This window comes from Buteo buteo, chromosome 1 (assembly GCF_964188355.1).
Source record: "Buteo buteo chromosome 1, bButBut1.hap1.1, whole genome shotgun sequence".
In the NCBI taxonomy this organism is placed as follows: domain Eukaryota; kingdom Metazoa; phylum Chordata; class Aves; order Accipitriformes; family Accipitridae; genus Buteo; species Buteo buteo.
The window spans coordinates 80,436,751-80,461,620 of NC_134171.1; the positions used below are offsets into that span (position 1 = coordinate 80,436,751).

At 39.6% G+C, this 24,870-nt stretch overlaps 1 protein-coding gene across 2 annotated transcripts; it reads right to left on the reverse strand.

The window, feature by feature from the left end:
* Positions 1-357: 357 nt before the first annotated feature.
* METTL14 (methyltransferase 14, N6-adenosine-methyltransferase non-catalytic subunit) lies at positions 358-23,654 on the reverse strand. Of its 2 annotated transcripts, XM_075037532.1 has the most exons (11): positions 23,218-23,653; positions 22,652-22,740; positions 21,846-21,933; positions 16,900-16,980; positions 16,403-16,490; positions 13,845-13,935; positions 12,103-12,244; positions 9,517-9,609; positions 7,983-8,099; positions 5,085-5,295; positions 358-1,945 (listed from the first exon to the last, which is right to left on the reverse strand). In XM_075037532.1, the coding sequence occupies exons 1-11, from the start codon at positions 23,395-23,397 to the stop codon at positions 1,632-1,634; spliced, it is 1,494 nt and encodes a 497-aa protein (XP_074893633.1). In that variant the 5' UTR covers positions 23,398-23,653; the 3' UTR covers positions 358-1,631. The 2 variants fall into 2 exon arrangements, with proteins under 2 accessions (XP_074893633.1, XP_074893641.1); XM_075037540.1 differs by lacking the exon at positions 9,517-9,609 and having other exon boundaries at positions 23,218-23,654.
* Between the last annotated feature and the right edge of the window lie 1,216 nt (positions 23,655-24,870).

Sequence of the window (24,870 nt, forward strand, 5' to 3'; positions counted from 1 at the left end):
ACAGACTTCACTGACAGTCAGATGGGCACTACCCTTAAAACACTGTCCATCCATCCATTGTGTCCCCCCAAAACCAGTCACTCACTCTTGAGACATGCCAACATAAGACAGGAAGAAACAAAATGTGAGCAATAGGTGAGTTTCACCTGCATTTCAGCAGTCCCTTAGAAAGCACAGTACCAAGGCCGTGAAGTTGACCAGACCCTAAAAATTTGCACGCGAAGGTTTCGGGCACCAAAAGACAAGTTACTACCTTCTCTTTCACAACAATAGGGAGGAAACCACAGTAAAACTTATCAATTCCAAAACCTCAAGAACAAACCCACAAAATATTAAGAAAAATATTTCAACATTAGCTTTGATAAACAAGTTTAATAATCCACTACTTTACAGGACAGTTATATAAAAGCTAGGCTTCAATAGAGAAACATTGAGACCTAAAAGCCAATTTTCCAACACCTAAGATTTTGAGACTTCAACAGCCAGGTTTGTTCAGTCTACCAAGTATTGGCCAAGAAGCTCAGAGTTGTGGTTTTGCTAAAAAACAAATATTGTACATACACCAAAGTGAACTGCTTTCATTTCACACAGTACTCCGGAGCTGATCACCAACAGTCTACTTCCAACACACGTAACATCCACAGGCAAAGCGAAACACTCGGTTCGATTACTGCGCCCTCATTACCCAGGTGATTATTTTCAGGAAGCACTCGCTCTTTCTTACAACATCACCTCGCATTTCCAATACGACCTCCAACAAGGTCTCTCTACTACTTACACTGCAATTGCTCTGCAATAAAACTGGTTTTCCCTACCAAAGAACAAGGCTATTATGGACAGACGCTGGGTGAAAATCCCTACTCGAGCAGCAATACAGACCTCTGCAGACATTCTGGACTGCACATAAACACACAACTTCCTGCTTTCCATGAAGCACAAGACAACTGCACAGAATTACCACTCTCCCCACCTCAGACATGAAAAGTCAGTGCATATACACCACAAAAGATAAACTTGTTCCCTACTCCCAGGAATAATTTGGGAAATTTTAACCAAATAAGAAAAAATAGAATTCTATTTATTCAATTTGCTCCTTGGTTTCAAAGAAGTTAAAATAGGTGTCAGTATAGACACAGCACTTTTTCTTCCACGAATAAGAGAGTAAGTCTGCTATGGCCATGCAATTCAGAACTGCATTTCATGCCCACTCCGCCGTATTAATCCAAGTCAGTCCAAACCTGCACCTCCAGAGAAGGAAGAGGAATCCATGTTTTGGAGAAGAAGAGAGTTAATGGAGCCCCAAATTTGCAAGTTTCATAAGGGAAGAGCGAGTGTCTTCACTTCAATCCCATCCGTGGTTTGAAGAGATGGTGTGCTCTGCTTTGACAAATAGAAGCTGTTGGGAGGCTGAGTTTAGCGCTGTCAGGTGCAGGACCCGGCCTGCCAGGTGAGCGGATGTGCCGGGCCAGTCACCGGAAGGCAGACTATCTGTAACTGCTTGCACCAAAACCAGTTTTAAAAGTCATCTAGCTCGAGTCCCCAGAATAATTCACTTCAGCAAAAACAGGACTAAGAAAAAGATTCAGAGATGAGGCATAGGATGGGGGGAAGAAGCAATTACCTAACAGTCATCAGCGGGTGGGGAAGCCTCCTCTATGGGTACCTCCACGTCCCCCTCTGAAGCCACCCCTCTCACCCCGAAAGTTAGTTCTGTTCCTCTCTCGGCCCCTTTCTCCTCGGCCTGCTGAAGTCCCTCCTCTTCCTCCTCCCCTTGGAGCACCACCACCCCGGTCAGACTTAGACTTGGGCGGAGGTGACTTGGGCCGAAGTCTCTCAATCTCTTCGGTACAGCCAGTCAGGTGGGAATTTGGAGCTGTGAAGTACGAAGAATACGTCTCTGCATTGAAATTGCTGTTTGTGAGGGTAGGTCCTACAGTCAGCCAACCTAGGGAACAAAACCAGAGTCAACAAAAGCAAGAAAAACCATCATGCTTCAAGGCCATTGTTGTCTTCTTGCTAGTAAATGAACAGTTAAGTGATAGGGACAGACACTTATCGACGCGTCACCTGTATTCAATGGAATGAGAAGGTTGCCTCTAGAAAATCCAGAGTTGTTGAAAAGTTAAAATTTTAGTTTGGTATTCCCAAGGGCTTTTTTTTTTTTTTTTTTTTTTTTTAAATTATACATGGTTATGGGAACATTCACCCTGTGGTTTCACAAGACCCCTTCCCCCTCCTTCCTACTTGTTATTATACCACAACAATGTTTTCAAGCCCAATGTTTTCCAGTCTGGGACCAGACTAAACCAGATCAGTAAATTCGTCTAGTTTAAAAATAACGTCATCCTCCTCCTCCTTCTCCCCTTTTTAAAAGGCATTTAAACTTGAATTAGGTAATTTTGTCTCCAGAAACCAGTTGTGACAGCACAGCCAAGATGCTCCAGCATGCTGCAAGCACATATCTGAAAACACAGTAACAATTCTGTTGAAGCCTACATGATATAAGAGGTTAAAGAGTCAAATTAACCTGTTTATGCACAAACATTCAGTGGGCACTTCAGCTTCACCAAGTGAATCAAGGCAGGCAGACGTTTAAAACAAGCACATTCCTATTTCTTCATATTTTGAGCTAAAGTAGTGTTCGGACCTAAAATGGGGCTCAGACTGCTTAAAAATGTCAGTGGGAATTTAATTTTCAGTTGTATCGCATATTAATGAAGAAAAATGTAGTTCAGTGATCTCAACAACATGCTTATAAGAATAAAAAATAATAAACAAAACCCCAAGATCAGTTCTTTTAACACTGTTCTCTCTACTCCTGCTTCCTGCCTATTTGGGGAAGAAAAAAAAAAAAAAGAGAGAGAGAGGGGTTAGGTTTTCATACTTCAGAGAGCACTGTGAGGATCTGTGATGAGGATAGCATTTAAAGTATGCAATGCAATTCCAGGGTAACCACCACAACAAAAGTTGAATCAGACTAACATGTCCCTGTGGGACATTAACGTATAAGAATTCACCTACAACAGCACTGAAGTGATACCTGAACAATGTCTTTCTACAAAACAAGACAGCCCCCTTCCACACACACACCCACCAGTAGCCAACAGAATTAAGACTAACATCATCATTAAAATTCAAGCCAAAGGCCAGTCACAGAATAGGAATGGCCAATAATCACTACTCCCTAGTCATATGAGCAAGAGAGAAACACCATCTTGAAATTTATTTAGGTAACTTATTGCTTGCAGCTTGTATACTGATACATAGTATTAGCATTCACAGGCAGCAAACCAGGCCATGGATGGACTTGTATCCACTTCTCCTCTGCCATCCAAACTATTAATCTCTATGTAGAGGAAAAATGTTTTACACAAAACTGCTAAACAAACCTAAAGCAAGTGCAGCTATAGCACTTGCCCCACTCCCTGCCCGCCCTTCTGAAAAGGGCATGCTGTTACCATGAATTGTTCGGAGACCAACCCTCACAGTACCCATCAGTAGGGGAAGTATGACTACGCTACCCATAACATAAGGTATAAAGTCTGCCAGTTCAAGCATCCATTGGCAGCTGAAAGACAATAGGCTTTAGGGCAGAAATGTCACTGACAACAGATACACAAGTCCAAAAAGGTGTAAAAATAGATTTTATTCTTCCAGTCTGTATTCTCCTGCACTAAAAGTCCTTCATCACTCATTCATGATAAATTGAGAGGCCTGACCATCAAAATAAATAAAATGCAGTTACCTTCAATGTGATCCATATATTTCTATGCATTTTTTACCATGCCAGATGCACCATCCAGTGTAAGACACTGGGTCTTCAAATATTGGCAACAGGACCAGCACTAAGCCCATAGGCATTTAAAATCAGCCTAGAGTATAAACACATGGCACATGGGGAAAAAAAATTCTCAACTGAATTTTGTTATACTCACTGATGAATTAAACACATGAAGAGGCGAAAATATTGGTTAACAAAAAACTTCCTTCTGAAAAGATTGATAGTTGTCATAGCTTTCCAGCCAGCACTGTTTTGTGACTGACAGATCTTCACATAAACCAAACATTTATCAACTTGAGATCTACTGTCTAAGCTATGACATATGTCTGGAAGCCCCTTTAGGACACTGATACAAATTTTGCAAGCAGATAATTCTGCTACTCTGTCTTGCACGTGATAAAGACATTTCAATTCCTAGAGCTAGTGTGGAGTTTACTTCACTATTAAGTCCAAAAATAAAAGTTTAATAGAAAGGAAACATTCAGAATGGGAACTTAAGAAGATAGAAATTACACATTTCAGTATCCCAGCAGAATACAGAATAATTTCAGCATTTTTCAATTAGAGATAACATGGAGAAAACAAAAGCATAAAGGTCTTACCATCTGAGCAATATTTACTTCTAAAAATGAGTATTTATAAAACAAAACTTACCAGTAAGCAGTGTTAAACTGGATTTGTGACTTGATCTTGCTCCCAAACATAACAGTAACAGAAATTATAACCTAACTGTAATATCACTCAGTAGGGTTCTCTATGATGCTCCTGCAACACAGGCTGAGGATTCACCCTAAGATAGCCATTCTTGCTAAAAAGATACGCACGTGAGATCTTTAGTTCTACCAAAATCTTCTGCTATTTGAGAGACAGAACATTAACTAGAGCAGAAGTCACTTTGCTACTGTCAAAGCGTTAGGAGAACTGTCAAGGGATGCCATAATCCCTCTGTTGCTGAACATTAATTAGGCTCGTTAGTTATCTGAACAGGAGGGTAGGAAACCTGGGAAATTTCTCCATCCAGTAGATTTTCTCACTCCTGACTAGATTTCCACTGTGGAGAAGTCACCAAGAAAGTTCATCTGGCTTTCCATGGTACCATAATCCCGTGGTGGAAGAAATGGGGTTATGCATTAATACACAGTGATTCAGCTGGTGCAAGTCCTGGCAGAAGAATCATGCACTAGGATCACCCATTATTGTCTCAGCTTCCATCAGAACCCATCAGGTGGCCACAGATAATGGAAGAGGGTTACTAAAGTAAATAAAAATTTAACTATTTGACAAAAATAAACGTAACAGTTACCTGGTCGAATCGTACTGTCCCTTCCAAAAAGATGAAGACGTCGTCGTCCAAGACAGAAATGCTCAATGATGTGAAAAATCTCTACAGGTTTTTCTATGTTGCCAATTTCAGGCTCTTCTGTGATGATTAGGTCAATATCAACATTAGCATGGATGAAGTCACCATCTGTACTGCGGCGCACAGTTCCTTTAATGCCCATGAGGCAGTGCTCCTATGCACACAGAACACAGAAGAGTACCTGTCACATGCCGCACACGCAGCTACAGCACAGATGTCTGAGCACAATAGAGAGAAAAGGAAATTCTGGGCAGAGTAGATCCTACTCTTATACAGATAAAAGACTGAAGCATGAACTAGAAGAACAGAACAAGCTGGAGCTACCAAAAGAGCCTTTTCAAAACAAAGCAGAGAGTAGTTCAAGCTATCTGGCTTGATGAACTACACTATGAAGTGGTAAAACTCAAATAGAGGCTGAGATAAGTATTTGGACTTCTTCAATTACAGCAAAGTTAGAGCTTCAAGTTGGAAAGGCTGAGAAATCACCACAAGGAAAGAGAGTACAAGGTGATGGCAAGAGTAAGGGAATAGTTGTTAACTATGATTAACACTTGTATCAGCATTCTGATCCTAACTTTATTCATACAAATAATTTTCAAAGTCCTCAGTCATAAAACAGCCATTCAGTGAAAATAAGATGTATTTTTTCATATTGTACCTCTGTTACAAAAGTAGCCTTCACCCTCAGATTCCTTTCTAGGAGATATCACTGCATGAAAAAAGTAAACCCACTACCAAATGTCAATGCGCTCTCAATCAACTTCATCAGCATTAAAAATGTTCTTTAACCGTCATATGCATTGCTTTCCTTTCCTCTAAAACATTGTAGATCAATTTAAGTGACTAGTATGTAGAATCTATGAATGAGGAATCACCATAATTGGTACAGGATGAAAAGAGGGTTCTACATATTCATTTGAGAGTTCTGCTTCTGGGAATATTAAACTCAGATGAGCGACTTTCCCCAGCACCATAAAGCAATGATTCACTAAGCGCTGCCAGATAGCTCTAAAAAACGTTGCAGACAAGAGTATGTAATAATTTCCAGATTTTTGGCAAGGGTTTTAAGAGTTAGTGAATAAATATGGAAGGCAGAATAGGTGACCTATCAATCTATGCAGTTGGTCAACTGCACCCAAGCTACAGGATTTTCGGACCTTAAATTTAGCTAAATAAAAAGGCAGAACACTGCTGAGCAAATTACCCATTAAGCAAAGCCTTGTAAATCTAGTCTTTAGAAAAACTATCCAAAACATTTTCTTTTTGTAACACGTGGAATGTCATTTGTTAGTACCTTGGATTCTATAACAGGTGGCACAGCAGAAAGCATCCATCTAGAGAGATGCCTAAACTAAACATCATAGGACAGCATTTACTGTTGTAATCATTGGCAAATACATCTTGCACAACAGACCATTTGTTTAGTCAGAATAAGCTAGCTCAATTTTCAATGTTTATTATAAAGAGTGACCTCAGCCCAACCTTTGCTCAATAAACAGAAATTCTCTAATACCAGAAACTACTCTCCTCTGTTAAACAAAGACATAAAGTCCCCCCCCAAACCTTCTGTTTAGTTCTAACCTCTCCTTCATGAGCAACCTGCATACATTTGCAATACTATATGCAATAAACATACAATATTTATACTTACAAATACTTATAACTAATACAACAGACTTTCAAACAAACTTCAGATTAATGTAAATGCAAGTCAGAGAAAGATTCCAGATATCTTAAAGGGGAGTTTATACTACTAAAAAATGGCAAATCTGAGACAGAGTTGAGGATGTTTAATACTGACAAATGATTAATGAATGTGGAATGAGTCCTGAATTTAATGACACTATGAATTATTAAATTGTCAGCCAACTCTCTGTATTCAGTAGAACTGCCACAGTTACACCCACATATACCCGAAACAATTCTTTATGAATCCTATCTATATTTTCTAAGTTTTTGAACAACACACATTTGAGTCTCTTAAATCAGAACACTTTTTCCCTGTACCTTCTTCAATACACGTCCTCAACAACACATCCCTAAGAAACTGTTTAATTTAAACCAAGCTGACCAATTCTGTCACTTGTGCATTACAGTTGTCCTCAGGAAGTCAGAAGATGCTGACTGAGCTATGGTCCCTAGCAGTCCTATCTGGCTCAAGCTCTGGGCACATACCTGCACGTGTGTATTTAGAACCATTAGCCAGTCTTGCAGAGGTTCGTGGGGTTTTTTTGTGACTACATCCATTTATAATCTACAGTTTTAAAGACATCTTTTGACATTAAATTTAGTCAAATTCTACTGCTAAGTTTAGTTCCATTCAAAAGGTGTTCCTCTGTCAGCAAGTTTTCTCCTCTAATCTGGAAAGGAGCTTGCGTTTTACACAAAAGGTATTGCTAATAGACTAACTGCTTATTTACCATTCACCTATAACCGAAACAACCCAGAAGTAGAAAACATTGTGATGTACAGTGACATTTTCTATTTAGTTTCCATTTCATTCTTGTTCTATCAATGTATGAACCCTCCTCAGCTCTCTGCATTTCAACAAGGCTCAAATGACTATCATATTTAGAGGACTATAATAGAAATTTACCAAGCAGTGTTAAATGTAGATAAAACTTCTATGCCTCACACTGACTAAAGTCAAGAAGGGGACAGAAGTTCATCATTCATCCTATGAATATGTTTATTTCCATATAATGTACTTTGGAGAGCAGAACTCTGAAGTCCTCATGTCCGCTTTCCTGAAAGAGTCACCAACTGCAGTGGAGCACCAGGTATTTCACGAGCACGAAGAGACAGGATGGGAACAGAGGAGAAACTGAGCCAAACCTTTACCTTAGTTCTTTGGAAAACAGCCTTAGGGTCTAGAGTCTTGGTCTTTCCAGGATTGTTCTTATTCGTTTTAATCCAACAAATGTCCTCACATCTTCTGTAACCCCATTTGCGTAGACACTAAATATTACAGACAGATAAAACAGTTCACACTACAACAAAAACTTAAGTAACCTAAACTGAACACTTATAGAGGTACTGGACTTTTCTTAAAGCATAGCTGGAAGAGAAATTTCTCACAGGTGAATGGAACAGTTTAGTGGCATGACTGTACTGTGTTTTGTCAAGCTGCCTCCCCCCACCCCAAAAAAAGCTTACATGCACATCGACTTGTCTATGCATAATTTTTTTTTTTTTAAATATCTAACCACTGCACAGATCCCCTACGGAACTCTGCATTCATTTTTACCTAGTGACACTTAAATTTAATCAAAATCAGGCTGAGCAACATAGTTATCAGCTGCCTTGGCCCTGTCTCCACTACTACCTACACTCTGGTTGTTTTTCACATCAATGTAAAATTCTATAAACAGGAAGATAAACAGCAAAAAGCCTTCGGTACCATTTTGTGGTTTTTCCTGTATTTGTTAAACCTGCCCCCCCAAACAAAAACAAAAAACCCAACAAAACCCAAACAACAAAAAACCCACCAAAACACAAAAAAAAAAAACCCCAAAACCTGACATGACTTTTTAATCCTTAACTCCTGTTAAGTGTAGTCTTGGAAAGGGAGGAAATTGGACGTTAAGGACTTAAGTTCATTTGCCTATTGCTGTATTCAAGAACTATCCAGCTGCTATGAGTATGCCTATGACCAAAAACTATCCGAAATAGGTACTTTAACCAACCTCAGAGTGAAAAGCAGATAAAGCAAACAGATTAGTAACCACATGTTGTCCTTTAACAAATGCCATATTGTTCTAACAGAAAGCACTGCTCAAACTAAGCAAAGAATGTTTCAGCACAGCAAGAGCTGACTGGAAATTCTTATTCCACCATCCCCAACACAAGCAGTGCTACCCTGGCATACAGAAAGATTGATCTGAAACTCCCAGGTCTTATAGGGAAGTAAAACTTCAGAGAGCTCCCTAAGAGTAAACATACTTAAACTCTAGGTGTTTTCTGAAAATACGCAGTGCTCTGCACACAGTTTTATCTTACTTTATGAAACAGTAGCACCTTTCTACTAGCATGAATATTTCTGGCAGAAAACTATTAAGACTTCTGTTAAAAAAAAAAAGTTGTAAATGCACTCAAACTTCTGCTATGGCAACATGCATACATCAAAACCAAGACAGCAGTACAGCTTTCTAGACCCTGTAGAGTTATACTTCCTCACACAGTCACAGCAACTCATCTGGAAAATAACAGTATCTAAACTTAAATTCATTTAATCCACTTAAAATTACATATCCTCTACCACAGTAACAAAACATCTCTCAGCAGTTACAGTTGAGAATTCTACACATAAAAAGCCAATGATAAAAATAAACTCTTAAGCCCGTCCCTGATAAATTAAATTAAAACATCATCTTACCACTCGGCCAAGATCCAGACCCTCGCCTGAACCACACCACAGAAACACAAATGACCTTGGGGCTGCAATTTCTTCAATTTCCAGTTTCATGATCTAATAATAATAATAGTAATAAAAGTGTTTCTGAATTAAATATTAAAACGCCGATGATATCAGGAAGAATACTTAACAAGTGTTGAAGCATTATCCCAGAAACATCAGGAAGCACTTTTATTAAGATATTAGTCTATATACCATTCATGGCCATCTTCTTAAAATTGTTTTCCACAAAGTATATTGTAGAAGTTACTTTATCAGTACCCAAGTGCGTATTTTCAACATAGCTGATTACCAGCTTAATTATTCTTTTTAACAGAAATTCTATCTGTATAGAAAATTCTAGACTTAAAAGACTAATACAACCCACATGATTCCCCCCCCCCAAACCTCTGTTTCATTTTATCATTCCATTGGTAGCAAAAAAAATTTAACAACAGAGCAAAAGCGCTCCGTTTCTTTTCAGCCCTGAAGTTACTTATGTGAAGCTTGTGAAGACACATTATTAAGAAAATAACAACAACAAAACAAACAACAGCTTAATTCCTCTTACTATATAGGAAAGGCATTCTCTCCATTTTCACTTTCAGGAAAAAAGCAGCAATAATTTATCAGGACAGTGGTTCAACAGTCACAAATGAGTAACATTCAGGATGAAATAACTTCAGATGCAAAGCATCTGTTACTCATTACGAGTTGAAAAGATTCATCTGTAACTTGCTAACACATCAAATCAAGCTTCATTCAATGCCACTGTGAAGAAAAAAAAAATCATGCAGTAGAAGCCATTCTAAGAGGATATAACTCCAACTAAGATGACTCCTGCCTCCAACACGTTGAGTTTTTCCATTAGGATGGAATGTTTTTTCCCCAGGCAACACTGCCAGGCACCATTTTTGCCTGATGTAACACAATGGCTAACACAGAAGCTACCTATTCCTTATCATGCAGTTACCTAGTCTCTTATCACAGGCATGAACGCCTTTGTTTTCAAATTCATTCCTTAAAGGTGGATCGAATTTTATTTTGTACTCATGATCTTTCATTTGACTGATCCACTTCTGAAGTTATGCATGTGCAGGCTTCGGCCTACAGACAAACTAAATCTAGTTTGAAGTAACACCATCATCCCCTTCCCCCAAACCACATAGAACACAGATAAGAAAATCTCAGCAACAACTGCTTCAATCTACCAATTCACTTATACTATGACAAATTCGCTGCTAATGCATAGTCCTGCATACCTTTCAAATACCGTCTCTAAATAATAGGTATTTATTAGTTGCATGTTCTCACTGATATGCCTGAACCTAAGAATTCCTGACATTGTTATGCAAACATTTTTTTAATCAGCTATTCCTCTCTACTGCAGATTGTCTGTTTTGTTGTGAGGGTGGGGTTGTTTGGGTTTTGGGTTTTTTTTTTTGTTTGTGGTTTTTTTTGTTGTTTTCTTTTTTAAATGAGTAACACGTAGGTACATAGAGTAGAGCCAATTTAGCACTATTTGACACTAGCATTACAAGTTTTTTATTTAACACTCAAGTGAAAGAATTCTCCAGTTCAATCTTGAAGGACAGGGAAACTGGGCAGCAGGCTTTGTGTCATCAATTGTTACACTTGACAACATCCAGCACTTCACAGCCTCCAGCCCTCACCTTACTTTTGGAGAGCTGACTTTATTGAATGGAAAGATACAGAATGGAGTTACTTATCAATACATCTTGAGCATTTCCTTCTTTACAAGCATCCACATGCATTACTACAGAATGAAGTTTAAAATCTTTTCTCTTAAGCAATTCTCTAAATGTTTACTAGAGCACAATAAAACAAGAGCACCAACAGCCATCTCAAAAAAGATCACATCTTGCACATTAAGATCCCTCCTTGTTCCCAAAAAGGGGTCAGAAATCAACATGGCTTCAAAAAAACAAAACCTTTGATGTGACTAAACAGTAAGGGAACACATACATACAAGAAAAAATTCCACAAGTAAGGTTCATCTATTTTGTTAGGCTTCTCAGGATTACAATTGGTTTGATTGTTAAAATTTCCTACCCAATCAATACCTTGGAGAAAGGAGGTATGTCAGTGAAGCACTTTGATCTACTCTTTTGACTTGAAGACCAGCATATTGAAAAGCATATCTCAAAACTCTCTTCCAGAATCTCAAGAAACAAGGGAGTATTTACAATGCATATTCTGAATTACAACAGCAAAAACCAAACAGAAAAGAAAACTGATGGAATCAGTTTGAGGGTAGGGAGAAAACCCGCTATTACTGGTTTTCAGTTTTCAACCAGGCTCAGGGAGAACAAAAGGTATATTTAATTCATTAAACTCCTCAAAAAAAAAGGTCTCTTTTAACACAAAGAGTGTAGGCATGCATACAATATAAAACTTTGGTTTAGAAGAATCTAGACTTTTCTTTAAAAAAAATAATCCTATTTTTCCTTAAAACACATCTCAAATATTTTGATACCAAATTAAATCCTCACACTACTTTCTTAAATACGTGTACAAAATCCTTTTCACAGCAAGAAAAATACTTACATCATCCCAGGTCCAGCATTTTTCATTAGCAGTAATGCCAGTCTCTCGGTAGTATTCTTCCAGTGGTGGTTCCAGGAGAATCACATCAAATTTGGACTTCAGTTCCCTAATATCAAAAGCTTCCAAGTCCGCTTGTAAGTACCTGTTTAAACAAAAGATGATAGTTTGGACAAGTTATAACAGTGGTTTGAAAATTACACTCCACACAGCACTTCTGTGTAGCCAGTTAAGAGCAGGGTCTTCTGTGTAGTTCATATAGCTTAAAAGCACTAAATCCAGAGGAGATGCATAACCCATGCTCACTTAACCTAGGCTGGATGCTGTTGCATTAGCTTTTTTTAAAAGTAGTCTCTCTCTCAATAAACAGTTTTTAGGATTCTAATTTAGCAAGCAGGAAACATGCCCACACAGACTGTACAACAATACCTAGTACAGAATCACTGAACTTTCTGTACATCCATGGACTATATAGGAGAAAACATCAACATTTAAGAAGCAAACACTCGCTGCCTGGGTAACAGACTTCTGTTTTGCTTCACTTTGGGAAAGTTGCAATTTTTTAAAATTGCTATTTATTATATGTTATATTCAGAAGATTCTGAATACTAGAAATGTAGTTACTTTTCATAGAGTAGAAATGTATTTCTCTATCCCTATAACAAAAGCGTAATTCTCCCACACATTGATTTTATTAAATACACACTCAAATGCACTCTTACGACTGGCCTCCACACCTGCCCACCACTCACTGCTATATACCTATCAAAAAAATTACACTGCCCTCCTCTCAATACCTTTAACCTTAAAATAGCTGATTAGCAGACCACCACATCCCCCTTCCTAAGAAAGTGTCTGGAAGAGATTATTATTCCGTAAGTGTATTTGGTGTTATCAGAAGGCAGCATTTGATTACTATTTTTCCTCCTTTTGTGCTTTAAGGCTAAGAATGCCAAAACACATCTAAATTCAAAAATAGCAAGTTGAGTTTTGCACTTTGTATCTCAATTGTTCAGACAACTATTTCAGAGTTTGTCATGTGACTATCATGAAATAACACTATTTTACTCAGTACAGATTAGGACTAGAGTATATTAAAAGCATTAGGCTCACATTCAGATAGGTTCAAATTCCTGGCAGTAACATGCTGCATGCTTATACTGTGTCTAACATTCAGCAAAAACTCAGAGGTAACCCAAAGTTGATAGGACAAATCACTTCCAGCCAGCCTAAACTTTTTTTGGTCTTGAAGTAACAAGAAACTATGAAGTAACATCTGATTAATGGATACTAAGATAATAGCTGAACATTTTACAAAAAAAAAAAGCTGTTACAAAACCAACTAAAGTTATATTAAGAGGCCAAATTTTTAAACCTTTTCTTGTTACTGTAAACTGCATGATATCATGAGATTCACAATCATACAATGTTCTTTTAGTTCCCAACTTAAAGCCTGCAGCTCAATCAGTTGACAGTTTGGTCTTAAAAACCAAAGCATTAGATACTATAAATAATCACATACTGGAAAGAAAATCTAGTTTATATACGATATTAAACAACTAGATTAAACTAACAAAACCAAACTGATTTTATTCTTCTGAAGTCTCAATTGATTAATTTGTATATACAAACAGAAACAGAAAATGTAAATTCTGAGCAGGTGCTAGAGATAAGAGATTTGCAAAGCAGACAGCTAATTTCAAACAGGTCTGGAGAAGAAAGGCATTTTCCACAAGAACACTTACATGGGAGGAGTGTTAGATTTAGATATCAGCTCATCCTTCAACCTGATGAGCTCTCTAAGTTTTGGATATTCTTCAAACCTATCTGCTAAGCCTAAGAAGAAGAAAACATGAAGTTAACAACTACTTAGAGAGTAAATCTGTATGAATTAAGCATTGTCCAGCATTCTAAATAGGTCCAAATGTTAATACTTAGCCTCATTTTAATTTTTGTTAGAACAAACCAAACCCTTCAAAGCAGTTTTTTGTTCAGTTCTTCACAAAAGCCTCCTGCCTTCACCCAGTTAATTATGGCTGTTACTGAACGTAGTCTCTATGCTCTAATCTTCTCTAGAGCACTACAGCGATCATGAGTTCACAACTCCTTTTATCAGAAGGAAACAATCTTTCATTTAAACTAAAAGTGCCAGAATGATAAGAGAAAGTTATTTTGTTATCCCCCCACCCATAAATTTTATTAAGATCTAATTAACATTAATTTACAGAACACTCTTATTTAACTTTTGAAGACTACTTCTAAAGGCAGCAACTGGGGTGCGGCTGGTTCCCTTAGGCAACCCTTATATTGAGATTTGGTACTCTGGTGTCAGTCATGAAGATTTGAATACATGTATATGTATTTATTGGGTTCCTAGACTTAGCTTTATGATGTTAATTTTCAAACCTTTCATATGTACAGGATGCAAGAGGGAGAACCCTAATTAGGTTTTCTGCAGCAAACTTTTGGAAAAAGAAAAAAACCAAGCAAACTTTTCAGTATATTACATTCCCCCTTCAAAAAATAAGTAGAGATAGTATGTTTTTGTTATTGCTAGCAGCAGGCTCAGCACAAACCAATAATGTACCACTCCAGCCTCCCAAGCGGCATCAGTTTAACTTTAGTAGGAGTTATTTACAAAGCTTCATGTAAATTTAAATTTACAACTTTAAAAGGTCCTAATCCAGAGGGACACAAAAATCCACCCAAACCCACAAACCCCACAACCCTTCATCCCTCTCCTTATTTTAATTCAAACTTCTGAACTCCCAACCCTAGCATCACACTGGTAAAAGCGAAGTTCTTAGTATCCAACCTTATTATCTCTTATTACATGTGCATAAAATTCCCAAAAGTTGTTTTCATTCTTTTCCTTAAATACATTACATCTCAAACACCACTGCGTTGTTCTGATTTCCACTGCCATGTTGCTTCCAGCTGGTGCAAGCCAAATACTCCTGACCAGCAGAAATGAAAGCCAGTTATCAGCAGCTAAGCAATAGGTGTAAATGAATTTTCAATCAAGATGACTTCAGGTATAAAAAAAAAACCAAAACAAAAACAAAAAACCAACCACAAACAACAAAAACCCCACAACCAACAAAGAAAACGAAACAAAACCCACAGGTCTCTCCCTCTCTTCCAACAGCAACATCAAAAAGCTCTAACTGGGTGTTCTGGAACCACTACTTCCCCACAGCTTTTTGTCCAGTTACACAGTAGCACCTAAGCAGAGTTTTGATCATCATGTAGAAAATGTATGCTAACCAATATGCAACTTGACATACCTCATGTGTAATAAGGGGTCTAGACTAACTGCTCATATAACAATTTGTCCTGTCCCCTCACAATTCTTTATGCAGCAGAGAAGTCAGAGTAAATAACACGGGCTGCTATTTCTTCAGACTCATTTCAAAGAACAGTGTATAACTACCTCAAGTACATAACTGTGAAGCCCAAATGCTTTTTGGATAAAGATGCAACTGAGTCAAAACAGCCCATTTTTCATACTAAGCATCCAGGTACGTTTCACAGAAGCATTCGAAAAACACAGAGAACAAACTAACTGCCTCAACAGACAAACAGAACCTCTTTGGACTGACATCTATAGACACACCACACTTGCCCTGACAATCTTAAACTTGATAAAATACAGAGAACTGTTGCAGAAAACTGCAGGCCCCATTCTGGGAAACGGGACCAAACCGTACCTTAGTTTTAGATTAAACTCAGGTCTAATAAAGCAAGATTTCAATAACGAGGTCAGCGATGGCTGGATGAACGTAAACTTAAAAAATAACATTCTCTAAACTCAATAATATGTTGGGCCTTCTAATGAGTTGTCAGCAGTTACATAATTTAGCTGGTAAATACTATCCATATTGCTTATTGACTTAAATAAAAGTATTTTCCATACTTTACATGCTACACGCATTCTTGGAGGCAATCCAGTCCAGGAAACAGCTGAACTGTAAGTCAGTTATTCAAACTTCCAAAGGTTTCAAGATCTGTTCGCTAGACTCATCTACTTGCTGGAACAAAAAGAGCTTAATTTTGAAAAAAATCCTCCTCATTAAATACTTTCAAATATAACCCAAAGTAAGAAGAGTAATAATCACCTCCTAACTGATTAAAAATAAAATAATTCATATAAATTTGTTTATTGATATGAACAGAGAGAGACAAAACTATGAAGTACATGTGTATCTACATTTCCTAGTAACTGTACGGAATTAAAAAGGGAAAGAAAAAGTGCTAGCAAATAAAATGAGTTATCTTCAAACAGTTACTGACTATGCCATACCAACATCTCTGATGAAGTTCTGTGGTCTGTGTCCCGTATCCACAAAGTGTTGGCAGTAATCGTTGTGTGGATTTAAGCTCTGAGTACCCTGGAGAATAAAAGGGAGTTCAGTGAGACCACCAGGGAGATAACTGGACATACACACACACACACACACACTCTACAAGTGTCAGTCTGATAAATGAGAAAGTAACAGAATTTTTTTTTCTTTTCAACATGCCTTTATAAGCTACGCTAGTCAAGACTGTCATTGTGGTTTTAGCTTCAAATCAGGCCCACCATTACTACAGCTCATTCTAAGTTGAGACACATCTTTAGTCATATCAATGTAAACACTAGTTACAGTCATATCTTTCACAGGAAACTTCTGCACTTGTGAATTCCAGTCAATTACTTCAGCCTTTAAAGCTGTATTTCAAATGCCATCAACTGCAGAAGAAAAGTTTAACACAACTATGCCAGCTTTGACTAGACTTCTAATTGCAAAAGCAGCTCACCTTAAGAAAGGTACTGGAATCTTTGTAAATCTCTTCTTCATAGGGCAGGTTCTCTTCATCTTGCTGCAGCTCTACTTCATCCTTGGAAATAAAGCAGGTATTATAAATATGCAAGACCATGCCATTTCTCTCCTCATTATGATTCTGCTTCTTAAGGAAAGAAGTGGGCTGTCTACAAACAGAAGTCTCCTGAAACAGCAGATCATGAATGGTTCCAACTCCAGCTTTGAAGGGGAAAAAAAAATTACCTATTCCCAAAAAAGGTCTGTCTGTCTCTCATTAATGAGGAGACTGTTACTGGGAAAGGCCTCTGAAAGAAATATAAAATAAGAAACCCTTCATTTCTAGGCCCTGACAGTGTAGACAGTGCTTTACAAGGTGTAAAACTTTTAATTTTTGTCCCCCCAAAATTTCACTGCTTGGACTAAAGCAAACGATTTATTTTGTTGAAGTTCTTCTGTAGTAGAACCTTTGAACATTTATATCCATTCAATCATCTCTCATGTTCCAACCTTTGCAGGAAACCATCTTCTCTATATAAATCTGTTAAAGTCCACACTTTGCAGAAACAGCACATGGTACAAGCCAGTATTTCATCTGGACTGTCCTTAAAAGTAACTTTAAAATTCCCATTTTGTAGTCTCAAAATTTACAGAAAACAGGAATTGTATTGCAATTTTTTTCCCCTAGTTAGTGTGTCGCCAACTGTTCACTCGTCAGATTTCTGGAATTCAGAGATCTGTCACACTGACATACTCTGAACATCTGACTTAGAACAGGAACAAAAAAAAACCCGCTTCTTCATGTCACTTTCTGTTTTCCCACTGATCCTGAAACAATCCAGTATATATAAGTAAAACTGAAGAACTACTAAATATCATCTACCATATGTTAGTAGGATGCATATGCTCTTTTATACATTACTGATTACAACAGAAATCTTAATCAGTTAATATAGTGCTTCATGTGAGGAGAAAAGCAGTCTCAAGGCCAAAATATTTAAGAAAATAAAAAGACATTTTAATACACCAAAATAAAAGGAGAGATGGAGAACAAGCTTTCTCACAGAAAAGAACTCAACTTCTCCCCCTCAACATACAACTTAAGTCAAAAGATGCAGAGAAGAGGCTATTATTACTGCTGCATTTACCCTATGCTACACAAGCTGTCTGAATGCAGAATGAAAAATTAAGTGTTCTCCCTATTTTGATCCCTCTAGCTGTTGAAATCTTAAAATAAGCTCTTTCCAAATCAGAGCTTTGAACCAACTTCTGAAATGCCTACTGTGATTAACAGGTCACAGATTCCCTCTCCCCATTATTCAGGTGAAGAACTTACTGAGATATAGTCTTTTGTTTGTTTGTTTAACCAGACCAAAAAAAGATTACTATCAGAAACAGCAACAGTGTTTACAAGGAAAAGGAATGAACAGCAGACAAGCAGCAGCAAGTGTTAATCAGGCAAAAAAAGCTGAAAGCTTGAGTTTTACTAAAAACTGCTTATGCCATCATAAGCTTACACACCTGTTTCCCCTCTTCCATCATCCTCTAAATGATCTTCTGATGATAAGCACCTGTTAGATACCTACTTCTGAGTCATCCCAGTTCTCTTTATGCCTTCGTAAGTGATTAAAAGTCTTGTGGCCACAAACAAAAAGCCCACACCACCAACTTTCAAAGGGAAAAGCACACAGTCAGAGTAGAGACAGAATGAAATTAATACAAAATACTAGGTTCTTGTACATTAATCATCCTTGTTTTCCAAACCTGGTATATTGGTGCTGAGTTAGGGAAACAAGAACTACCCACAATATTCAAGCATATAGTTTTTTCAAATAACTAGAGATACATCAAGCAATTATCTTGATTCAACCAAGTAAGGTTTTTCCAGCCTCCAGAACAACTGCATGGAAGCATTATAAGCTTGCAGGCCACCGCTTGCAGCAACAAAGTAAAACAGGGCTCTATCGAATTAGACTGGCAGACAGTGAATTTGAACCACAGGTATTTTTGTACTTCATACAAAGTTAAAACTCCGGAACTCTTTGCCACAAAACACTGTTGATACCAGACATTTACACAGGTTCAAACAATTGAGTAAATTCACCCGGGGAAGGGGAGAGGTGGAGCAACAATCACAACTCTCAGAAGGCTATGAAAAGCCTGGGAGTGGCAGCAGATAGCCTAGTCCCTTTACCGGTCACTTCCAAATACAGACCAGAGACCCCAACTAACCCTAGTACAACTGTTACAGTTCCACAAAAATTAGAGTATTGTAGAAATTCTTTAGAACCACATTTCAACTTTCTGACCTTAAAATACCCATTATTCATTCATGCCAATAATGCATCTCTTCCCCTATCTCCCACCTCTATGGTTTGCAATGCAGAGTCAGGCTCCAAGACAGAAGTCAAGCTGCCAGTGGGAAGCTTAACAAGCAGCCTTGCTGCCCTTTATTTTCCTATCAGCCTGATGTTTATTAAGAACCATCACTATGAACGTACACTTATTCTACAAAAAAACCCCAAACCAAACCCATAAAAACAAAAAATAAAAACCATTGCCTTTTTTTGCATCAGAAGTTCCTAAATAGCTGAGCAGATTAACATACTTCACCTTCCATCTCAAAAACCCTTCTCACACTTCCCCCATATAACAAAAAAGTCAATGTCGCTGTTCAGCCTTCCCTCAAAACATCAGCACAAGGCATTTAGGAGCCATCGGCTCACCTCACTTTCCATTTGGAAGACTAGAACATGACAGAAATCCTCTGAAACACCCAACTACATTTGTTTAAAGGTTTCATGCCCGCATCCACACACTCTACCCCTGCAGACCTTGCGCCATCACACTGCATTGTGGTAACAACAATGTTGTATCTTCACAGTAACCCATCTTCACCAGCAATTACAGCTAGATGCTCAGGGTCCAGCTAGAGCAGTTGAGGTTTGAGGACACGTTCATTTCTACCAAATCTGAAGTCAGGGCACAAAAATTTCAAACCACTTCAGAGCATTAACTAATATCATTACGTAGAACCCAACACCGCAAGTCAGGGTTTTAGAGACATACGAGTCACTTTACATAGGAAATACTCGCCTCTAATTTTCCTAACAAAGCTGACAAACATGCAATATTTGTCTGCAACACTAATAGCTAAGTCTCTTACTACTTTTGTTTAAGGAGTATTGAACACAATCTAAATAGGGCTTGATACCATAAGGATCTAGATTTCTGTATCAGTTCGTATTACAAGACTAAATTTAAACTAGCTCAAAGTACTAAGGAAAAAGTTACATAAATACAGATGGGATTTTACTAAGTTCTTAACTCCTTGCCAATAGGGAATTAGAAATGTCTGCAGAAAACAGCTGATGACTCCACTATAGATGTTCTACCTGGGTATTTCAAGTTACTTAAATCTATTCATCTGCTCGACTGAAGCTGGCCCAAGCTAGTGTTATTAAAATATTCTTCAATTTCAACAATATCGCAAGAGTCTGACCACTTGCAAGTGGTTACAGCCCACCTCAGGGTGAGTCTTCTCCAAGCTAATGAAGAAAATGTTAGTGATAAGATTCATATGCTTTGCCAACTGAAGTGACTTATCCACGTATGTTTCACAGAAAAAAAAGTTAGTTGTTTAACCACATACTTGGTTAAGAAGCAAAATAAACTGATATGAACTGATCACTAATGTGAGCATAAAAACCCCACTCCACAAATAGTGCATGTACTCTGTAAATCCCTTCTCTGAGATGGTGACTTAATTGGTTTGCTAAACAACATGTACAGACTAACGCCCAGCCTGTTAAAAAGAATGTCTGTTTACAGATAGACTTTCAGAGTCAGTCATCAAAAAACGTCCTGTCATACATTAACTTTTTGTTTTAGTAAGATAGAAGATAGACATTGTTACAGAAATATTTATAAACCTGAACACAAATGTAACAGTACCAAGGCCTCATATTTAAAAAATTACTATTTTTAGGCATCCAAGAAAACAGCAGACACCGCATTATTTTATAAATGCACTGACCGTGATTTTACTTAACCACAGAAGCAAGGTTATTAGGACAAGTTAAAAAGGGAGAGGGAGTGTATATGCTGCAACAAGATCACAAACACAAATCAGAAAGACAGCTGTATCATAACCATGCCTTTGTTTAACCTCCTTTCTCTACCCCTCATCTTAGCCAAAATATCACATTGGATGTAAAACAAGAAAGCTGTCAAATAGTTCTTGGATGAGCATTTGAAAAATGAAGGGCAGGAGAGTATGACAACCACTCATTCTTCGGTGACCACAGAAGCGTTTTGTTTTAAACTGAACTTTTCCTGGATATTTTCGATACCTAAAGCATACCCCAAACCAAGCTTCTTACTTCCATTCCCTTAGAATCCCTTATTTCTTCCATTCACCCAGAACTGCATTCTTTTGCACTTAACAGGCAGGTTAGAAGATACCCTCAGCCTCCCTTTATTCTCATCCAATGGCCTGTGCTTCTTGCTAAACACAAGCTTTTCTTCTGACAAAGAAATTCCAGTCAAATTTTTTTTTTTGCTTGTACCCGAGCATACACATATTTTACCACTTCTTCCCACACAAGACAGCCAGCCATGGCACACTGCCACTCCCTGTGGGCACTATCACCCAAGCCTACCTCCTCCTAGGAGCAGCACTAAATTAAGGCTCCAAACATTGGGTTCTGGTGCATGTACACTTCAATGCACCTAAGCCATATCTGGAGAGAACCACTTCACATCTATGCCCTCTTAGATCTCTGCAGTGGAAGACATCAAGGGAGATGCCACTGAGGGACGTATATTTTAAAGTATTTATACACATCGCATTTATTTTTATTTGTACACACACACACGTATTTTGTAAGTCCCTCAGAGACACATGAACACCAGAGAAAAGTAAGTTTTTCCCTTTTTTCTCACCTTATATTCTTCAATCTCTTCCTCATCAGCTTCTCCCTCATCTGGGTATTTGCGTTTTGCATTTGGTGCAGAAGTATCATAAGCAGCCCTATAAACAACCAAAAAAAATCCTGATATAAAAGTTTCTCTCTCCAGAGAGAGCATTTCAGAAATCTCTGATCATCTGCCTTGACTACATGTTTCTGTTACAAGCTTGAAATTATTTTGAAACTTTATACATGAGAAGTTATTCCTTTCTCAGTGTATTTGACACCAGCAAAACTTCTTAAGGACAGGACTCCTGAAAACAGGTATCTCGCTTTCTCATTTTTTCCTGTTCTGAAAGGTACAGCTTATTTTAACAAAAGCAGTGCATATACAAAATTAAGCCTGCTCACACAAGAAAATTACTGTTACACGTGAGAATTAATAAGCAGTAGCTACTCTATCCTAGATATGTCTATTGTTCCGTAAGAACTTTTAAACTAAATTGCCTTGTGACTGCTCTTAGTAAAAGTATAAAGGCTCTAGGACAATGCAGGTGCCATACTCTGAATTCACACCTCGGTTCTGCTCCGCAGTAGCTTTTTAACATAGGAAGCAAAAAGTTAGCCTTGTTTTCCAAACGGCTGTTAGAAGTGAATGACTAAGCCCTACTCACTTTATTCAGAGTTCAGATTTGAGTAACTAAAGCATTTCCATTCACCGAGTTGTACGTTTTTAAATAAACGGCAAGATTTTGTTTGGCTCTTTGGACAGCAATCTCATCCTATTTCAAAGGCCTGCATCCCCTTGATTTCTAACAGAAACTGCACACCGATACTGACCTACACGTTTCTCTCGTCTCCGCGATCTCCCGCTGGTCATCTTTGCTGTTCAGCACGGCACCAATGCTGTCCGCGTTTTCAGCTCCTAACTGCACAACGGGCAAGGCGAACTCAAGCCTCAGTCACCGCCGATTAAAACATCCCCCCCCCAACCACCGGGCCGCCGACGGGCCGCTCTCTGAACCTGACACACCTCCCCCTGCCTGCCCGCCCGCCGCCAGCGACCCCCTCTCCCACCGGGGCTGCGGGGCCGAACCGAGGGGCTCCCCCCACCCCGGCGGCTCGCCGCTTCCCTCTGCCCACCAGCCGGTCGCCCGGACCGCTCCCTCGCGTCACCGACCAGCGGCCGCCACACAGCCCCCGGCCGCCACACAGCCCCCGGCCGCGCCGCTGTCAGCCCAACCGTCGCACCTGAGGCGGCACGCGCCCGCCAGCCCCCCTCCCCGCCGGGGAAGGGCGCGGCCCACGCGCTCCAGCGCCCGCCGGCGGAGCCGAGCCAAGCCCAGCCCAGCCCGGCCCGGCCCGGCGGGGAACGGCCCGACCGCCCTCCTCCCTCCGCCCGCTACCTGCTGCGCCAAGAGCTGCCGCCGGAGCTTCTGCCGCTCCCTGATCTCCTGCAGCCGGCTGTTCATCGCCGCGCAGCCGGCCTCCGCCACCCCGCTCCGCCGGGCTCCCGCCGGTGCGTCACTTCCTTCCCCTCTTCCAATGGAGCGGCTGCGGCGGACGCGCGACGCGCCGGCGGCCATCTTGGTGCCGGGCAGCCGAGGCCGGGCCGGGAGCGAGGCTGCCCGCCGCCCCCCCCCCCCGCACTGCTGGGCCGGAGCAGCGGCGGCCGGGGCCCGAGCAGCGGGGCGGCCTGGCGGGGTGCCGGCGGCGCCCGAGAGGCGGCGTTCCCCCTCCCAGCGACGGCCTGCCGCGCTTGGGGGCCACCGGGGGGCGCGGGGTCGAGCTCAGAACAGGATAGCGCTGAGCTACGGATAAACCGATTCTGAAGCGTAACGCGTTAGCCGGCAGACCGACGGAAACGCGACTTCCAGACCCTGCGGGTCACCGAGCAGGCTGCTTACCCGTTCTAATGCAGTTTAAGTGTTGTTCAAGTATGGACGCCAAACTCATTTTCACCCAAGCACGGCAGTACGAGTTCCATCGCTCGCTCCAGACAACCAGCTGTGCACAATCTTGGGAGAGTTCTTTTCAGCAAGGGCTGTTCTCCAGGGTATTTCACAGCTGTGACAGCTTACTGCAATTTGCCGCATTTTGGGGGCCCGTATCTTCGTTTCACCTGGAAAGGGTTTTATTTCGTTAGTTGCCCTTGAGGCCAGATTGCACATCTCCCACCCTAGTACATTCTTTATATCCAATTTCAGCACCCAATGTAGTTATCTGCAGGTCAGCTGTTAGGTTTTGCCCACATCTTTCTGACTGCTTGCAAAGTTCCAGTTTGAGGGAGTTTTCCAAAATCTTTAAAGCATTTTTCATCTGATTTTTGGTATTTTTCCTGCTTCCTCCTCCCCCCCCTCATATTTTATTGTCGGTCTGTGAATGTGCATAATTTATATTGCATGCTGATTTTCATTCTGACAGCTAGTCATACTACAACAAGCATGAAGATTGAAATAAAGGCCCGCAGTCTGGATTCAAAAGTTGTGCAACAAACTTCAGTTCCTAGCATCTCGCAAAAGGAAACACCAAAAGACTAAACATTACAGATTACCTCAACAGTTAGAATTAATGCTAATGTTTGCTCTCCTGAAATAGACCAATTTTTCCTGTAATTGTCAGACCCAAAGATGTGGACATTCAGCTCTCTGTTATATGGAGCATGGTGTTCCTTTGCTGGTACCTTAGTGCCAGATACCATCATGCTTTTGTGATACAAGCTGCTGTTCTTTTTTTTTCAGGTGGTATTTATGGTATACATGTCAATGACATTATGCAGGTCAAACTTAAAACTGAGAAAGATGTGTGAGGAGAAGGAAATTAGAGCAGTGCAGATTAATGCAGAAAGAAACTATTTCCAGCTACTCATGTTTCTCAGTAAAGAACATCCTAGAAAAATGATGGGGCTTTTAAATGTTAAAAACCCCAAATGCCAAGAGGTGATTTTTTCATCTCCTTAGGGAATACATTACTAGCTATACTGTCCTATCTATGGAAATGTTATGGAAAAAGAAATGCTATCTCATACTACTGCACTCTTCTTTGATATTGTTGGCTGT